Source organism: Macaca thibetana, chromosome 1, assembly GCF_024542745.1.
Source record: "Macaca thibetana thibetana isolate TM-01 chromosome 1, ASM2454274v1, whole genome shotgun sequence".
NCBI lineage: Eukaryota > Metazoa > Chordata > Mammalia > Primates > Cercopithecidae > Macaca > Macaca thibetana.
The window spans coordinates 17,028,703-17,048,179 of NC_065578.1; the positions used below are offsets into that span (position 1 = coordinate 17,028,703).

General features: G+C 51.6%; 4 protein-coding genes across 4 annotated transcripts in view; 2 read left to right on the top strand and 2 right to left on the bottom strand.

Annotated features, from left to right (window-relative positions):
* PADI3 (peptidyl arginine deiminase 3) overlaps window positions 1-15,184 on the bottom strand; it is a 37,970-nt gene extending 22,786 nt beyond the window's left edge. The window contains exons 1-3 of the mRNA XM_050791198.1: window positions 15,053-15,184; window positions 4,858-5,038; window positions 2,375-2,447 (exon numbers count right to left, since the gene is read on the bottom strand). Coding sequence (XP_050647155.1) covers window positions 2,375-2,447; window positions 4,858-5,038; window positions 15,053-15,144 — 346 coding nt within the window. The 5' untranslated portion in view covers window positions 15,145-15,184. The remainder of the gene's footprint in view (window positions 1-2,374; window positions 2,448-4,857; window positions 5,039-15,052) is intronic.
* Window positions 1-19,477, top strand: part of SDHB (succinate dehydrogenase complex iron sulfur subunit B) — a 689,037-nt gene that overhangs the window by 445,346 nt on the left and 224,214 nt on the right. The window lies entirely within an intron of this gene.
* The window catches only part of PADI2 (peptidyl arginine deiminase 2), a 579,517-nt gene that overhangs the window by 384,085 nt on the left and 175,955 nt on the right, over window positions 1-19,477 (top strand). The gene's annotated exons all lie outside the window — the stretch shown is intronic.
* PADI1 (peptidyl arginine deiminase 1) overlaps window positions 1-19,477 on the bottom strand; it is a 169,791-nt gene that overhangs the window by 111,421 nt on the left and 38,893 nt on the right. The window lies entirely within an intron of this gene.

A 19,477-nucleotide genomic window follows, 5' to 3' on the forward strand; every position in this document is an offset into this window, starting at 1 on the left:
ATAGAAAATCAGATGGTAAAATGAGACCATGTTATTTGGGTATGCATATTCAGGAGATAAAACCATAAGGAAAAGCAAGAAAATACTTATCACAAGATAGTGGTTACCTGTAGGGGAAGGAGGGAGTTATGATCAGAGAGGGACATTGAGGGGGACTTTGGGGTGCTGGTAGTGTTTTATTTCTTGGGCTACTCTTGGGTTTATTTCCTGGGCTATTCTTCACTTTGCTTTGCAATTATTCGTGTGCGTGTGTGTGTGTGTGTTCATATGTTTTATACACATATGTATGTAAAATAAAGCTTTATGTACTTTTCTGTCTATGTTGTTTTCCAATGATCATGTGTGTATGCATTTGGGCTGCAGATGGGGAATGCCCAACCTCACTCCTAACTAAAGAAAGGCAAAGTAAAACAACAGTGAGATGCCAACTGATTGGCAAAAAGGGAAAAAGTTGATAATGCAGTGTTGGCAAAGCATATATGCAGTTGGCAGACACGTATACTGATACAATGTTTTTGGAGAGCAATTTGGCAATATCTATCAAGTTAAAAAATATAGATTCTCTATAACCTAGAAGTTCTGCTTCTAAAAAATGCCTCCTACAGATAAAGCATTTTCAACTTCTTTGCTTATTGCTTCGCAAGTGTGTGAGCCAAAGCAAACTCCCACCCACTCCTTTGTAAGGAGTTTCCCAGCTTCACCACCTTGGCAATGCTCAGTTAGGCATCTTTTAATTTGGGTTTTGATCACTGGGGCTTTCTCTTCTGTGAATTGCTTATTCATGTTTTTGCCCATTTCTATTATTTTTGTCCTTTTCTTATTGATTGGAGTTCTTCATATGCTATATGCACCAAGTCAGCCGTATGCATTGCAGATTTCTTCTCCTAGTTCATAGTTTGGCTTTTTACTTGTCGTCTGTTGCACATAAATTTTTAATTTCAATACAGTCTAATTTAGCAATCTTTCCCCTTACAATCTTTGCACTTTCATTTTGCCTTGTTAAAGAAAATCTTTACTATCTTGAGGGTACAAAGATATTCTTTTCTAAAAGCTTTATAATTTTGATTTTCACCTTAAGATTTTTAACTGACTTGAAATTTATTTTTGAGTATGGTGTGAGGTAGGGCTCCAAGTTCATTTATTGCCACACAAGCATGGGTCTGTCTCTGGGTTCTCTTATTTGCTCCATTGCTCTATACCAATTTCACAATGCCTCAAGTACTATAGCTTGAAAAAAAAGTCTTGATATTTGGAATTGTGAATCCCTCCACCTTGTTCTTCATCAAAATCATCTTAGCTATTCTTGACCTTTGCTCTTCCATACAAGTTTTAGGATCAGCTCTGTAGGATCTTTTTACTCTGTATAGTAAAAAGCCATGTTGGGGCTGGGCACAGTAGCTCACACCTGTAATCCCAGCACTTTGGGAGGCCGAGGCAGGCAGATCACCTGAGGTCAGGAGTTCAAGACCAGCCTGGCCAACACAGCGAAACCCTGTCTCTACTAAAAATACAAAAGTAGCTGGGCGTGAAGGCATGCGCCTGTAATCGCAGCTACTCAGGAGGCTGAGGTAGGAGAATCATTTGAACCTGGGAGGCGGAGGTTGCAGTGAGCTGATATTGTGCCACTGCACTCCAGCCTGGGCAACAAGAGTGAAACTCCATTAAAAAAAAAAGCCATGTTGGAATTTCTATGGGAATTGCATTGAATTTAGACTGTCTGATACTGTCACAGAGCTCTTAGATTTCTTATGTTTTTTCATTTGTTTGTTTTATTCTTTTTTCTCTTTGGGTTTCAGTTTGGGTAACTTTTATTCACTTATCTTCAAGTTCACTGATTCTTTCCTAAGCCGTATCAGGTCTACTGGTGAAACCTTCAAAAGCATTTTTTAAATCTCCATTATTATGGTTTTTATTTCTAGCATTTCCATTTGACTCTTTCTTAACAATTTTCTTCTCTGTTGAAATTCCCCATCTGTTCATGCACGTTGTCCACCTTTTCTACTAGAACTCTTAACATATTAATCACAATTACTTTGCATGCCCTGTCTGATAGCTCCAACATCTGAGTCATCTTGCATGGAGTTTATATATCCATTTGTGGAGGCTTAGCAGAAAAACGTTAAGCTGGCAAAAGCAAGGTCCAGTTTCATGTCTATAGTATGCTTCAATTTGCTTACAAAATAGTAGGGATATACAGGTATGTATGTGCCTTCATATATAAGCTCAGCATATCTCCAGGAAAATGCTGGGTTTGGGGAACTAGAAGTCTTGAGTTGGAGGGAAAGAGGTTTAATTTTCAATGTATACTCTTTTGTACTGTTTGAATTTTTAAAATGTGCCCTTGGCCACACCATCCACATGGCCCCCAACTTACCAACACAGGTGAGGTAGAGCACCGCATAGGCCAGGGGCAGAGGCTTGTGGCTGGAGTGGTAGGAAATCTGAACCTGTGGAGAGTTGGGCACAGAGTGATACCAGCAGAAGCCAAGAGCTCCCACCCCAAAAGATAGTTCTCGGGGATCTGGTAAGGAGGAGAAGGGGCTCCAGGAACCTTGCTCTTTCTTTAACCTCCTCTGTGCCATTTATTTTTCTGTGTCTTGGTTGGCACATCTGTAAAACGGGAGCTATTTGTAAGAGCTTCTCTAGAGACTTGGGTCCCAGTCCCTCCAATAACCTACTCCGTGATTTTTGACAAGCTCTTACTCCCCTTTGGGTCTCAGTTTTGCCATTTGTAAAATAAAGGGTTTGGACTAGGCAGGGTTTAGGGACACTCTCCAAGCCAACATTCTTGTCTGTGGGACTCAGGCCTGGGCTTGAGCCTGGAACCTCTGGGTACTCTATGACCTTGGCCAAGGCCTCTCACCTCTCTGAGCCACCTCAGTTTTCTCATCTGCAAAATGGGAAAAGGTCTCTACCTCTATAGGTCTCTACCTCAGAGGCTTGCAGTGCAGCTTGGAAATGATAAATGTAAAAGACTGAGTCCATAGGAAGTGCCCAAGAAATACCAGCTACTGTTATCAGTGGGCAGATGGCATCTGGTGGGGTGGGGGGTGGTTAAATGCAGGGCTCTGGGGTCAGATGGCCTGGACTCAGATTCTGGATCCTCCACTTTTGAATATCCCAGGAAAAGTTACTGATCTTCTCTGGGCCTCAATTTCCTCAACTGTAAAGTGGGGATAATAATAGTTCCTACCCCTTAGGACTAATTAGAGGCTGTGAAGATGAAAGGAGTCATGCATGGGGCATGTGCAGCTCGGTGCCCGGCCCACAGTGAGCACCCAAGAACTGTTACAGGGTGAGGATGAAGATGGCAAGGATGATATTTGTTTGGAGGCAGACGAATCCAAGGCATCCAAGTTCCCTTTAAAGCAAGACCCTCCTGTTGGGGTGCTCCCTCCTGATGTGGGTCTCTCAACTCTCTGCTTCTGATGTTTGAATTTCAGCCAGAGGGGAAGATCTTGCAGGGGCCACTCACCTCCTTAGTCCTGGGAGCCCCTAAATCCTGCAATTACTGACCCCCACGTGTCAATCACCAGCAGTGATGCTTGCCTCAAACATCCAGTTACTAGGATCCTGGCCAAAGGCCGGATTGGGAGCAGGGGCATATGGCGGGCAGGGGAAAGAGTGGGAGAGACTCTGAACTTCCTCCATCCCACCAGCCATCATGGCCAAGGAATTCAAGGCGGGGAGTACCCACACCATCCCCAGTTCAACCGGCACCAAGGTGAGGCCCCTCACAGGCTGGCCAGTCCTCTTGCACTGCCCCTGGGACTCTGTCCTGACTCTCACCAACTCTGCCACTCGCTAGATCATGTGACTTCAGGAAGGCCACGCCCCTTCTCCGTCTTACTTTTCTTGCCTGTTAAATGGGTTCACTGGGTCCTGCACCATGTGCCTCACGGAGCTCAGTGGAGAGGCTCAATTCAGATGCATGGCTGGGAACAGAGGTGGGGGTGATGGAGGGAGGCTGCCCCCAGGGGTCAGGCAGGTCTGCACTGAATTCAGCTCTCCTGACCATTAGTATGTGGTCCAGGGACAGTTACTCTGAACCTCAGTTGTCAGTTGTCCCATCTGTGAAATGGGCATCAGTCCCCTGCCTCTCTGGGCTGCTGTGAGGGCCGGATGAGGTCATGGCTGCCCAGTGCCTGGCACGTGGTCAGTGCTCCTTAAAGGGCCAGTTTCTGAAACATCGCTTCTGACATGGAGTGGATCCCACTACTCCCACCCTCCAAGTCCTGGTCCCCATCAGCCCTTGAAGTGAACATCACCTGTGCCAAGTTTAATGGCCACCCATTTCTCCCATGTGTTAAACGTCTCCTACCCTGCAAATATGGTCAGGAAGAGAGTGGATTAGGGATAGCAAAGCACCTTGGGGAAATTGTCACCTAGGAAGGGGGTCTCCCCAGGCACCAGTGTCCCTCCCCTGTCCCTGCTTTCTCTCTTTCATTCAAAGTGGCAGAGATCCCCTGATCAACCCTCAGCCTATATATGGGGAAACTGAGACCCAACTCAGCAGAACTGGGACAACTCCTTCTCCAGGGGGTCTTGGGAAGCAAGAGAAGGAGCAACACTGGCTCCTGTGGCACTCCGCAGCAATGATAGGACGCAGGGGTTCTGATTATTCCATTTTACAGATGGCAGACAGAGGCCCCGAGGGGTGATACGGCTTTCCAAGGACACAAGGTATGTGTCTGTAACTTGAAGAGCTGGGATTCAAAACCAGCAGCATGGCTCCCAGGCCAGGCACTTACCCACTGTGCTGCCCTGCGCTCTAGAGAAAGAGAATGTTGGGCCCTCCTAGAGCTAGACAGCTGCCTCCCCCGCAACCTCTCCCCACCCCACCAGGAACCAGCTCACATGGCTGTCGTTGAGGTCATTGCTGGGGGAGTTCATGACCACGATGATCTCCAAAGTCGCGTCAAAGCGCCACCGTCTGGTGTCTGCACGCTCCCGGCCCCTCTCCATGTTGGGAGAGACGTAGATGTCCACTCCAGGCGTCCCATAGACCTCGAACATCTCTGTGCCCTCAGGCACTGACCTGGGCAGGACAGACAGCCATGGGCGGTGCTGAAGGAGGTGTGTTTTGCTCAGATGTTTGAGCTTTGGCTCAAGCCCTGCTTCCTCTAGGAAGCCTTCCTTGGCCACGCAGGCCCCTCAGATCCTCACAGCAAGTTCCCAGGAGTCAAGCCTGGACCCCACACAAACATATACACAGTCAGCCAGGTGTGGTGACTCACTCCTTTAATCCTAGCACTTTGGGAAGCTGAGGCAGATAGATCACTTGAGGTCAGGCACTTTGGGAAGCCAAGGCAGGCAGATCACTTGAGGTCGAGACCAGCCTGGCCAACATGGTGAAACCCCGTCTCTACTAAAAGTACAAAAAATTATCCGGGCGTAGTGGCATGCGCCTGTAATCCCAGCTACTGGGGAGGCTGAGGTAGGAGAATCGCTTGAATCCAGGAAGCAAAGGTTGCAGTGAGCCAAGATTGCACCACTGCACTCCAGCCTGGGCAACAGAGCAAGACTCGGTTTCAAAACAAAACAAAAAACATACACACAGTCTGACATTCTAAGCCCCTGTGTTAATGTCATTAACATTTCCCTTGTGAGTTTCTTTACCACCCACCAGAATGGCGAGCTCCTCAGAAGTCAGAACCCAGCCGTGTGCTGGATAAATCCCCAGGGCAGGGCTGGGCACGAAGAGCTCAGTGAACACCAGCCAGTGGTGGGTGGAGCCCCTTACAGTTCTGAGAGCTTTAAAAAGAGCAATTCTCACCCCAGATCCCATCACATGTCTCCTTAGTGGGTGGCAAGATATCCTTGGATTCTTCCCTGGGAAGGAAATTCAATCTGGTTGAGTGCCCGCTGCATGGCAGGCACCTGGTACACACAGCTCCCTCCACTCTTACAAGCTGTAAGGTGAGCAACATCATCCCCATTTAACATAATTAGCAACTGAGGCTCAAGGAGGCCTAGTGACAAGCCTATGGTTGCATCAAACAGCAGAGCCAGGTGTGCACCAGGTCTGACTCCAAGCCCCTGCTGTTCCACAGCTCCGCAGTGTCACCTGGGAAACTTGGCCGGATTTGGTCAGACAACGAGGCACTAATTGCAGGTTTAAAATATCTGTGATGTTACCTGACCCTGAGATTGCATTTCCCTCGTTCCTGCTAGTCTGGGGTTCTTCGCTGGAAACCGGCCTGTGCATCCTTTGACTGTGGGGTGCCCACTGTGCACTCAGATACTACCTGGCTGGGCCGATCCACCCACTGCTCTCCCCACTGCCCCAGAGCTGTTGATCCCGCTGGGGAGCTGAGGACCAACATTGTCCAGGGGAGCCAGATGGGGCTCAGGGCCACAGAATTACAGCTTAGTGGGAACCCATGTAGGGAGAGGCCACTGTGAGTTGGAGGGCTTCCTGGAGGAAGCGGCACGCACCCCCCTGGGGGATAACAGTGACTGACACTTGTTGAGCTCATGCTCTGTGCCAGCCCATCATGCAATCCTCTCAATAACCCTAGAAGGGAGGCACCATCTATTACTGTCTCCCATTATACAGATGGGAAAGCCGAGGTTAAGTAACTTGCCCAAGGTCTGTGGTGGGGCTGGGATCCAAACCCAGCCACGTGCCTCCTCAGTCCACAGTCTTGCCCACCACCTCCCCAGGAGTAGTAATAACAACAATACCGTTAGACAAAAAGCCCCCAGCCTGTGCGCCCCTTACCACAGCAGGCCTGCCAACCCTTTCTGTACATCAGCTCATCTGATCCTCACTGCAGTCCCAGGATGAGATAATCACTCCTGTTTACACATGTGGAAACGAGGCTCGGGATATGTACAGGACTCCCCGAGTTTTCACAGCTGGCCACTCCCCCACTTTCCCATTTTCCCTCGGAGTAAGGCAGACCTCCCCAAAACACCCTCTTCGCTCTTCCACCAACATGATTCTGATACATCTCAAAGCAGCTCTTTTATAAAAAGGGAAATAAACCAAGCCCAGGCTTCTCTCCATCAGGCGGGTCCCACTCTGGGGTCCGGGCCCCTGTCAGGTGTCCTCACCAGGTGGGAGGGACAGACACACCTGTGTCTCCTCCTAGGCAGGGCTGCCAGACTTAGCAAATAAAAATACAGAATGCTCAGCTGGACTTGGATTTCGAATAAACAGTCAATCATTGTTTGGAACTCCCATGAAACATTTGGGATATACTTATACTAAAAAATTACTAATTATTTATCTGAAATTCAATTTTAACTAGGCATCTTTTATTTTATCTGGCAACCCTACTCCCAAAGGCTATAATTTCCAGGGCTAGTGGAGCCCTCTGGCCTGTTCTGCCCTGGGCAGCGCCCCATAGGGGAAATGGCAGACCCAGGTGGAGAGGCATGAAGACACAGAGACAGAGAGATAGGGACAGAGAGACGTGGAGAGACACAGCGAGGTGGAGAGTCAGAGACAGGGAGTCAGAAAGACAGACACAGGAAGACAAACCCGGGTAGGAAGAGCAGCCTCTCATACCCTCGGGAACACCCTCAGCCCCACTCCTGAGGCACCTGACTTCCACCACCCAAGTAAGCCTTTTTTTTTTTTTGAGACAGAGTCTCGCTCTGTCGCCCAGGCTAGAGTGCAGTGGCCAGGCTGGAGTGCAGTGGTGCAATCTCGGCTCACTGCAACCTCCACCTCCCAGGTTCAAGCAATTCTCATGCCTTAGGCTCCCAAGCAGCTGGAACAACAGAGCCCACCTCCGTGCCCGGCTAATTTTTGTATTTTCAGTAGAGATAGGGTTTCACCATATTGGCCAGACTGGTCTTGAACTCCTGACCTCAGGTGATCCGCCTGCCTCAGCCTCCCAGCTGGGATTACAGGCATGAGCCACCACGCCTGGCTGAAGCCTGTAAACTTTTTATGGAACTCCCTCAACCCCAAAGCTGTTCCCTGGGCCCCAGGCGTCCATGGGCGAGGGCTGAGCACCCTTGATAGTCCTTCTGGTATGAAAATCCCACTCAGTCCCCAGGCTCCAGCCCCTGCGTGTAGAGTATTTCAGCCCAGCGCCCTTGCCCCTCTATGTGCCAGGCTCTGTGTGAGATGCTGGGGGATTCCTAATGAAGATCCTACCGTCCAGGAGAGTCCCCAGGGCCACGGTCTGAACAAGGGCTTCACACAGAAGGTGAACAAGCTACATCTGAGGTTGGGGAAGGGAGGGTCCGCAGAAGTCGAGGGCTCGGGTGATGCTGGGACCAGAGTCAAGAATTAGGTTCTAGACCAGGCTGGGTCACACATCAGCCAGCTGAGCTTGACTAAATCACTTAGTCTCTCTGGGCCCATTAACCTCACCTATAAAGTGGGATAATGACACTTGGCCAACCTCATGGGCAATCATGAAACTCAAGTGTGATAATAGATGGGAAAGGCTTGGAACACCATTGGCCCAGGACAGGGAAGGGGTTATTAAAGTAAATGAGGGTGCAGGAAACGGGTCTGGAGGCAGGATGAGACAGTGGGCTGGGCAGCTGGGGCAGGTTCCCCAAGGAAGGCACCAAGAGGAGACACAAGTGAGGGGAATGTGTTTTCACTATGGAGCCTTAAGAGGTCTAGTTTAGACTCAGGTTATAATGAGCTTGTTTTCATTTTATCCCTCTGTAATGGGGAGCCAGCGAAGGTTCTTGATCAGGAGGGGCAACATGATGGAGCCGTGTTGAGGTACTTGAGCCCGTGGTCCCAGGGCCAGGCAACTGGGTTCAAACCCCAGTCCCACCACTCATTAGGTGTGTGACTTTGAGCGAGTGACTGCCTCCCTCAGCCGCAGTGTCTACCTCTATCTGGTGGGGATGAGGAGAAGATGAAAGGAACCAGTGTGGGTAAAGCACTCAGGATAAGCAAAAGTCATGCCCTCATTTCACTGCTGGGGAAACTGAGGCCCAAAAGAGAAGCGACTAGAAGGTAGGGCTGCTGACTCCCAGTCCAGTGCTTATGCCTGTTATGAAAACTGTGTGCTAGGAAAATGAAAGGGGCAGCTGCTGGGAGGAGATCCTGCATCAGGTACAGGAGGATCTAGCTTCCCATTTCCTAGAGAACAGGGGAAGTACCTGGAGCCTCACCTGGACAAAGTCCTTCCTCTCCAGGCCACCTTGAGCTGCCAGCATGGCTGAGTCGCCACATGCTGGCTTCTGGGTTTTGTAGGCAGTGCTTCTGGTCTAGCCCTGGGCTCAGGGCCTTGGGCCCTCCCCTGCTGAGGCTTCCATACACAGGCCTGTCCAGGGCTCTCCCAGCCCCACACCCTCCCAGCCAGCCCAAGAACTCAACTGCTCCCATGGCACAGCCAGCCTAAGATGGTGAGTGGGGGGTAAAACGTGGCAGGGTGGCCGACAGCATCGGTTTGCTGGGACTAAGACTGTCTCTGGATACAGAATTTGCTGTGCTAAAACCTGCCAGGTTCCAGACAAACAGGAGCAGTTGGTCTCCCTAAAAGTAGCCAACCTCAGACCCACCTTATTGAAAATGTAGATTCTTACAGTGCTGCAGGCAGGGCCCTGGAACCTCATTTTAAGCCATTCTGATGTTCACTGACATCTGAGAATCACGGCTTAGAGTAGGTTGTCTTAGAAATGGTGGAGCCTGGTCTCTCCAGCGCGTGTAGAGTTGACTCAGTGTGAGCCCATCCCCTCGTGTATCACCCCCTTCAATGGTGAGGAGGAGGATGGGGCATTGGTGATGAAGGTATCCCCCACAGCCGTATGACATGTGTGCTATTATCCCCACTTTACAGATGAGAATACTGAGCCTTGGAGATGGCAGGTGATTTGCCCAAAGTCACACAGCTAGTAAAGGACAGAGCCAGAACTGACCGCCAGCTCTGTCCCCACTCCCCTGCAAACCCAAACCTTCTCCCTTCATGGACTCAGGGCCTGGACTCTTCTGGGAGAACAAAACCAGACATTTCAGGAGCTGAGAAACCGATGGGAAAGGTCCCCATGGCTGGACACAGAAAGGCTGACAAGATGACCAACAAGGTCTCCACCGAGCTGGACTGTGGGAGCAGAGGAGACCAAGACCCAGGCAGCTGGGTTTCCGGGTGGCAGTTCCAGCTGCCCCTTCCCAGTCAGCAAGGATCCCAGATCCGCCGACCCTGCCGGCCTCATCAACAAAACCAGGTTCAAGAAATCACGGTCCCACCGTAATCCTGGATGGCCCTGCCCCACCCCACCCCTGGAAAGTGGCAGCCACGTACACCCTTTTTCCAAATCCCCCGTATTTAAAAGGGTAGAAATGCACCGGCCCCCCCAGGTCCCAGCTCTCTGCACAGGCAGGTCAGAGCTCTCACATCAAACAAAATCCAACGTTGACAGAATGGAAGCTGCTTTGTGAAATCAGCGAGGGGATTCAGAGGCCTCCATGAGTGGAACTTGAAACCCACTGTTCTATGCCAACCCCTTCAGCGTCCATATGGGGAAACTGAGGCCCAGGGTTGAGTGGAAAGTTGCTCAAGATGACATAGTGAGTGGCGACAGAACTAGGACCAGAACTCAGGGTCCTGGCTCCATTAGGCAGCCTCTGCAGAGACAGGGTGACATGAGCTGTTTGTCCTCCCAACAAGGGCAGCAGTGCTCAGACCCAGATGCACATTCATCCCCAGTGGATCCTGGAAAACCTAGGGTGCTGGGACCCTTCAGAGATGAGTTGAATCAGGTTTCGAAAGGTGGGGCCTGGGCATCCATTTTTTTATGGGTCCCCAGGTGACTGAAACACGCTGCCAGGGTTGAGAACCTCTGAGCTGGAGAAAAGAGGAGCTGGATGGCTCATCACCAGGTGTGGTCCCTTAGGAGACACCTGCCTGGGGTACCTTAGTGGTGGGCTCTCTGCCTTCTGTCTTTTCCATGTGCTGCTACTTGAGGTCATTCTCAGGGGCGGGAGCTGTGCACCTGCTCAGGTCAAGGTGGCCCCCTCTTAGAGGTGTCTGGGCTGCCATCAGAACAGACTCAGCTGCCCTCCAGACTGCTATGTGTGCTGGGCCCCTCTGCAGCCATGCTTCTAGGACCTTCTGACTGCGGGGCCTACACAGCTGTGCAGCTGAGAATCCCTGGAGCTCTGGGGCCCTTAGAGCCAAGTGTGCCAGCACAGAGGTCCACAAGCCCCACCAGGACCTCCAATCCAGGTGAGTCTCAGCACCTCTGTGACTCAGTTTCCTCTTCACCAATAGCCAGAGATCCTTCGTTTGGATTGGAAGATCTGGCTTCTAGTTGTAGCTCTGTCCCTAACTCGCTATGTAACCCTGAGCAAGTCATTTCACACTCCGGGCCTCAGTTTCCCCAAGTGAAAAATGAAGTGGTGGGTAAGACCCCAGAGATGTCTCACTGAACCAGCCTGGGGACTGCTCTCCAAGGCCACCTGTGATGAATCCCAAAGGTGACCAGCTTCGCGGGCCCCTCAGCCACAGGCACAGCCACAACCCAACAGACTCCAGGAAGCATCTCCACATGTTACGGGAAAGCGCCGTGGGAGTGGGTCCAGTCCGTCCTTACTACTGGACCAATGACAGAGGCCCTGAGGATGGCCCTCTCCACCAGAGGTCATCCTGGGATTTTGATTTTGCCCATTAAGAATGAAACCAGGCCAGACATGGTGGCTCTCACCTGTAATCCCAGCACTTTGGGAGGCTCAGGCAGGCGGATCACTTGAGCCCAGGAGTTCAAGACCAGCCTGGGCAACATGGCAAAACCCCATATCTACAAAAAATACAAAAATTAGTCAGGGACGGTGGTGCATGCTTGTAGTCCCAGCTACTCAGGAGGCTGAGGCGGGTGGATCGCTTGAGCCTGGGGAGGTCCAGCTGCAGTGAGCCGAGATTACACCACTATGTTCTAGCCTGGGCAACAGAGTGAGCCCCTGTCTCCAGAAAAAAAAAAAAAAAAAAAAAGGAAAGAAAAAAGAAAGCAGCTTTCTTCCTGCACCAAGGCTTTGTGCTAAGGTTTACGCTGATGCTTGAGCCTTGAGAAAGAGCTGTGTGGAACCGAGCAAACCAACTGGGCTATGGAACTTGATGGGATCTGGGTTTAAGCCCTGCCTCCAGTTGCAGGGAGGAGTTAATGAGCCACCAGACACCCAGTGCATGGCTCAGTGCACCAGGGTACCCTTCCTTCCCTTTCCCCATCCTAAGACTCACTGCTCAGGAAAGAAAAGCCCCCATATCATGCCTGGGTCATCTTCAATTCATGGAAAGGCAAGAAGATAAAGTTGAATCCACTGCCACAGATAGAGAGGCCCAACAGACTTGCTTGTCCTCGTCCTTCAAGGCTTTGACTGGTGCCCCTCCTCCAGGAAGCCTGCCCTGACTCAGCTAGGCTAATTTATCTTTTTTCAACTCCTTCTCCCAATACGGTCCAGGGGCTGTTTCCCAGACATCTTGCATATGGCAAGTTTGGGGATGCTTGAGGCTGTCCACAGGCCCAGGACAAAGCCTTAAACCGATGATGATGATAATGATGACAGTTTACATAACTGAATGTTCACCACAAATCAGTATTAGTTACATGCTTTGCACACACAATCTCATTCAATCCCCCAACTGCCCTTTGAAGTAAGGCCAAACTGGGTTACATCCTGGCTCTGCCACTCACTGGCTGTGTGACCTTGGGCAAGTTGTTTAACCTCTCTGTGCGTCTGTTTTCTCATCTATAAGATGACGATGATGACAGCACCCACTTTAGAACTGTGTGAGAATTAGTTAACATATGGAAAGTGCTTAGGACCAGCACTGCTGGGGAGTGGCATTAAGTGTCATTGCTGGTATTATTATCATCCCCAGGCGACAGGTGAGGAAACAGAGACTCAGAGAAGTTAAAGGAGTTTCCCACAGTCGGAGAGCTGGGAAGTTGCAGAGCCAGGATGGAGCCACCACACCTACTGCCCTTTCTCTTGTTGGCCCGCAGGCTGAGCACCCAGGAATGTTACATCACAGCACCTCCAAGCCAGGAGGGACCTCAGAGCTAACACAGTCCTGCTCCCTTTCCCAAAAACGAGTCCTTTCTGCAGCGCTCCTGTAAGAAGGTTGTCCAGCCTCTGCCGGCCTCTCAGAGGGGAGGGGCTGCTTCTGCACCCTTGTGTGTGTCCCCAGAGCCTGTGCTCATCCTTCAAGGCTCTGACTGGTACACACACTAGACTCAAAAGAAATACTTGAAGAATGTGTGAATGAACAAACTAGGAGCTCTCCACTCCCACCCCTGGGGGGTTCGGCCATCAGGGCCCAATAATCCCTCATTTGAAGGTATCAGAGCTTCCATCCCCCACCCTGTGACTGTCCCGCCCTCGGCCTTCTCTGTAAACCTCCAGTGTGGCTCAGGTGACTCCAGGAAGCTATGGCCTTTGTCTCCTATCGCCCCAATCCATCCTCTATCCTCTAAGGAAGCTCTGCTGGGGAGGAGCCAGCCTCAGGCTTCCTGGGGCAGGTCAAACCGGAGCCACATCTGCCCAACAGGCACGAGGTAGCAGGGGTAGGTGCGTCACCCCATGGCACGCAGCCCAGTCACCCCATGGCAGGCAGACAGTGGTGCCAAGTGGTAGCTACCCCTCCTTCCTTACCCCTCCTCCTTACCCCTGTGGCACAGCCTCCGTGGCTTCTCCTTCCTTCAAGAACCACTGAATCCCCTTCCTCCTCCTCACTGCCCATCCACCCACCCAATACCAGGATTTATGTCCTGGACTGGCTCTGCTCCAGACTTGGTTCCCTCTCATGACCAGCTCCTCACCCCTCTCATCCAATGCCCTGGAGCAACCCCATCGCTGCTCCCAAGTTCACCCCGATTTTTCGAGTCTTAGTCTCAGAGACTCGTTCTCAATGGGTGGGCTATTCTCCTCCCCACCCCAGGGGACATTTGGCAACGTCTGGGGACATTTTTGGTTGTCACAACTCGGGAGCGTGCTGCTGGTATCTAGCAAAGAGAGGCCCGGAATGCTGCTCTCCATCCTACAGTGCACAGGGCGGCCCCCATGACAAAGAGGTACCGTGACAGTAGTGCTGAGGTTGAGAAACCTGGCCCGAGGAGAGGGCTGGGAGACTTGGGAGGCGGGAGCTGTCCCACAGTTCTGCACCCTCCTCTCCCAATATCCAGATTACCTCAAAGCCAGGTAACCGGAGACTCCCCAAAAGCCTAAGCCAGCTCCCTGGTGGTCCCCAGAGCCCAGCTCCTAAAACCCTACCTTAACCCTCTCTTCTTCCTAAGAGAGAGAAGACAGGGCCTTACCTCCCTCTACCAAGGGCCTTAAATACATGACCTGGCACACAGTAGGGGCATAATGCATGGCCATTGAGTGTCTGGAGGAAATCAGGTTGGAAATCTCTATTTTCCAAGTATCAGAGCAGCTAAAACCATAAGACTCTTGAGTAAGACCACAAGAGGGTTTAAACCCTGGCTTTGCCACTTAGTAATTGTGTGACTTGAGCAAATGGCTTGCCCTCTCTGCCTCGGTTTTCTCATTTGTCTGATGAGATGATGCTAATAATAAACCTAGTTCACAGGTTGTTGTAAGGGTTAAATTCAAGATTAAAGTTCGAAAGTTAACTCAAGAGGCTTGTGAAGCTCTTAGAACAGTGCCTGGCACATGGTAAGTGCTATGTATTAACCTATTTTTTAAAAATGATTCACGCTCTGTTTCTAGGCTCATGGGCTCAGGATGGGGCTGGGGATATCTGCCTCTTCCTATTCTTTCGTGCCCCAGACAGATCCTCAGCCTAACCTGCAGGATCCCTTGGACACAGAAAAGTGCCATCTCTTCGTGGCACCAGCCCCCTCCAAGCCCCTGGCCTGGAGCTCAGCCCTTGAAGCCTCTTCTACCCTGCTCAGCCTCCCAAACTTCAAATTCCCTGGCTGAGGTCTTCAGGAAACTCAGCTGACCAAGAGGAGGACCCAGGCTTCCCTGATTGGCTGCTGTTCCGAGGCCAAGGCTGGGGAGTGGGCCCTGAAGAAGCCCTGCCCGGCCTCAGGGAGGAAGGTCCAAGGGAGGAAGGTTCAAGGGCATCAGCACCAAGGGCCTGCAAACCACTAGACCTCTGACTCTTACCCATAAATGTCCACGACGGTCTCCACGCCAGCCACACACACCGCGCTGGTGGGATGCTCCAGGGACACACGCACGATTCTCTGCAGCGACATGCTGGTCTTGGACTTAGCTGTGGCCGCCAAGCCCAACACTGCCCCTGAGGCCCCTTAGGATGAGGTTTAAAAGCCCCTGGCCCCACCCCTCCAGCCAGGGTGCCGATTCATTGGCTGCAGTCATGAAAGCCCAGCCCCTTCCCAAAACTGAGAGCTCAGGATAGGCTGGAAGGGACCCAGTATTTGTAATGAACCTGTTGTCCTGACCCCAGCACCCAGGAAGTTAATTTCTTGGGAAGCAAGTCCCCACAGGTACCTGGCTAGGCACCAGGAACTGTTGGGGGCAGGTGCTGTTGAAGGGGTGCAGAGATATATGATACCAGTCTCGGACGTTTCTTTCCCCCTCACCTCCATTTTCTGCATTTTCAGAGACAATATAATTTAATGGGGAGCTTTCTTACTCTGCTGGGGAGCTGGTGAAAATGCGGATTCCCAGGTCTGTTGTCCACTCTGATCCAGCAGGTTAGGGGTGCAGCCTGACCTCTGAATTTGTTTGTTTGTTTGTTTGTTTTGAGACGGAGTTTCACTGTTGTTGCCCAGGCTGGAGTGCAACGGTGCGATCTTGGCTCACCGCAACCTTCCCCTCCTGGCTTCAAGTGATTCTCCTGCCTCAGCTTCTTGAGTAGCTGGGATTACAGGCATGCGCCACCACTCCTGGCTAATTTTGTATTTTTAGTAGAGATGGGGTTTTGCCATGTTGGTCAGGCTGGTTTCGAACTCCAGACCTCAGGTGGTCCACCTGCCTCAGCCTCCCAAAGTGCTGGGATTACAGGCGTGAGCCACCGCGCCCGGCCCTCTGGAGTTTTTAATAAGCTCCCCAATGCATTTTGGTGTCCTTTGAGAAACACCAGCTTTTTTTTTTTTTTTTTGGCATGGATTTTAGAGCCAGGCCTGGGTTTCAGCCCTGCCTCAGCCACTTCCTGGAAGGGCGACCCTGGGCAAGTTTCTTAATAGTTCGCGCCTCACTTCTCTCATCTGAAAAATGGTTGCTATGAGGCCTCATGGACAGCGTTAGTAGAGCTCTGGAATGGAGCCTGGCGTTATTGTATTACTGTTGTTGTCATTAGATCTCAAAAACCTCTGAAAGGGGTAAATGATGAGGGTGAGAACTCTCTCCAGCCAGGGGAGCTTGGCATGTCAGAGTAGGAAGGCTCAGTCGTCGGGCGGGAAAACTGAAGTCAGAGGGGGCATTCGGGCTCCTGGAAGAGCAGGAGCAAGGGCTCTGGGGAGAGAAGTCTTGGGTTCAGATGCAGACTCCACTGTGTACCCACAATAGAGCCTTGGGTGCCAGTGTCCCCCCCTCTTGGAGACTCGGTTTCCTCATCTGTAGAAAATGCAGCTAATCACTGGCGCTGGCGGAGATAATAGTGAAGACGCACCCTGCCTGGGGGAGGCTCAGGAGGTACTGAATAGAAGTTTCCTCCCTTTTCCCTGGCAGTGCTGACAGCCTGAGGCAGGATGGGGACCAGGACCCGCTCCCCAGCACCTCCAGCTGGGACATCTGCACCAGTTCAAGGACCTCAGCAGGACCCTAAGATTGTCATTTCCATGTCTCAGTTTCTGGGAAGGATGTTCTTTTCAAGGAGAACTGCTGGGCTGCTGGGCCAAGACACAGCTTCACTGTTTTCTGCTGTGGAACGGCTTGATGGCTGTGTCAGCCCTGGGTAAGAGTTCGAGCTCAGGAGGAAGCCTTAGTCTCCCTAGCCTGCTTGTGAGCACAGATGGGGAATACACGCAGAAAGTGGGGGCTTTCCCTGGAGTGCTGGCCCACCACCTGCCTCCTTCTCAGAGAACTGTATGTGCCTTTGGAAGGAGACTCATGCCTTCACTTCTCCCCCGTTAATACCAACTTTTAGAAACAGGTTTGTGGTTAACTCAGACTAAAGTGTCAATGACTAACAGGCAACAACTTTTTGCCCTCTTAGTTCACAACAAAAGCTAAAATAAAGTGAGTATCAAAGAGTGTAATTTGAGGCAGCAGCAAATGTGTAGGATGAGAGGGTGACATTTTCAGGCATCCAAAATCAGACCACTGAAGCCGGGTAACTTAGAAGCTTCGGAGGCAAAAATGGAAGGGAACTGAGCCAGGCACAGTAGCTCACACCTGTAATCCCAGCACTTTGGGAGGCCAAGATGGGAGGATAGCTTGAGCCCAGGAGTTTGAGACCAGCCTGGGTAACACAGCAAAATCCCAGCTCTGTAAAAAATAAATTAGCAATTTGCTGGGCATGGTGGCCTGTGCCTGTATTCCCAGCTACTCAGGAGGCTGAGGTGGGAGGATCACTTGAGCACAAGAATTCAAGGCTGTAATGAGCTGTGATCGCACCACTGCACTCCAGCCTGGGTGACAGAGCAAGACTCAGTCTCAAACAAAACAAAACAAAACAAAACAAAAACCGGAAAGGGAACTGTAGTGGCCTGTGGCCCTGGGAATCAGCCCTGCTGGGGAACTCTCACCTCTGTTAATAGGACCCAGGCTGCCTCCCCGTCCTGTCCTCCCTGAGAGATGGAGGAGATGCTTAAGGAAGAGAGGAGAGAGGAAGAGGCAGGACCCATCCCTGCCCCGATCTGATCTCCATCTCAGCAGGGCCATCAGCCCCAGAGCAAGAGGCATGTGCCAGTCATCCTGCTGAATCAGCCTGCCTGGCACTGGCCGTGGCACTGTGAGGCTCTCCCAGCTGAGCAGGGTCTGCCTGTGGCAGCAGAAGTTGAGCCAAGCAGCTGCATAGTGGGTGGAACCGGAAGCAGGCGTCTCCGCTTTCCTCCCCTCCTCCCCAACCCAACAAACAGGCTGCGGAGACAGCCCTGTAAGAAACGCATATCGACATTTTTATTGATCAGAAAGGAGGTGACTGGTCACCCAGAACATTCTCAGAGCCAACACCAGGGCCCCTCGATGGCCCAGCAGCAACTCCAGAGCTTCCCACACCCAGGGTGGCCCTGACCCCCAGCCCTATCTCTGCAATGCCCACTCCCCTCCCACCCACAGCTCTTTCTCGGGGGATTCCCAAGCCCAGCTCACACCCCCGGCCCCTTCAGAGCCTCCTTCTCCTTCTTGACTCAGTGCAGCCTGGGGTAGGATCCTGAGCAGGGGGTGCTCAGGTTAAAGCAGGAGCTTGCAGATGCGGTTCTGTAGAACCTTCCAGAAGGGGATTTTCAGGTTCCTGCTCACCCACTTTAACCATAGCAGTTCCAGGCTAGCTTTTGTTGGTTAAAAGAGTGACAGTAGTTGGCTCAGTGTGAGGTCTCCCCAGGGGCCACCAAAAACCTAGATGGGCAGAGGCTCTAGGGCCGACTGCCCTGCAGTGACCACACTGGCGGTGGGGGCTTTCTCCTGCCCGTGCCCTGCAGCCCAGCTGAACCAGACTGCCTGTGCCTGTCTCAGCGACTGCACTCAGAGCGATGAACCTCCCGTGGCAGCTGTCTTCCCTACTGTGGGAGGGAACATGGGCCTGCCACAGCGGTGTATTCAGGGGTGAAACCCATGCTATGCGCAGGGTCCCTGGGTTGCTGAGAGAGACCAGGCAAGCCTTCCCCTCCCACTGCCTGCAGAATGAAGGGGAATAATTAAAGACTATTAAAGGAAATTAAACTCCACCTTCAGAGAGAACCTAATTTCCTCCCAACACACACCCACTTCTAACATTCTGGGCCCCCACCCCTGCTACATCTGGAAGCACCAGCTCCCTTCAAATCCAGAATTCAAAATCCCAGCCCAGGAGCCATGGACACCTCTAGGCCCCAAATCCATCATCACACACTCTGCCATCCTGACCTCGTCCCCTCCTGCCCCATCTTCCTTTGTGTGTCCTCAGGCCTCACATTGGCCTCTCAGCATTTCTGAGGAGGGAGAAGCCGGCTCCGGTAATTAAAGTCTTTCGAGAAAGGTAATAATCAGTCTTCTGAGGTTGGAGTCAGTTATTAAAATTTTGTTGTCTTTTTTTTTTTTCTATTGAAATTGGCCCTTGGACACTGGGTTTTTCTGTCCTTGTTTGTCCACACACAGCTGAAGGGTGCTGGATGGGGGTGGAGGTAAGTGTCACAGCCTTGGGCCCCCTTTGGGAGAAGAAATCTGGATGGGGCAGAGGATGTTTCTGATCTCCTTTCCTAGCTTTCCAAGAGCAGAGGCAGCCTGGTGCCTGGCACACCAGATCCCAGGTCCTCCGGGCCCCATTCCTGGTGCAGACACACAAAGTTACTGTCCTTGTTCCCCAGGGAGGCATCAGAATGAAGAGGGAGCAATTCAAAGTGGGGCCCATCTCCCTAGGCCACCCACAGCCATTCTCGAACATGCTAACATTGTTGGTCCGGAGCCTCTGGGGGCTGTGGGTGG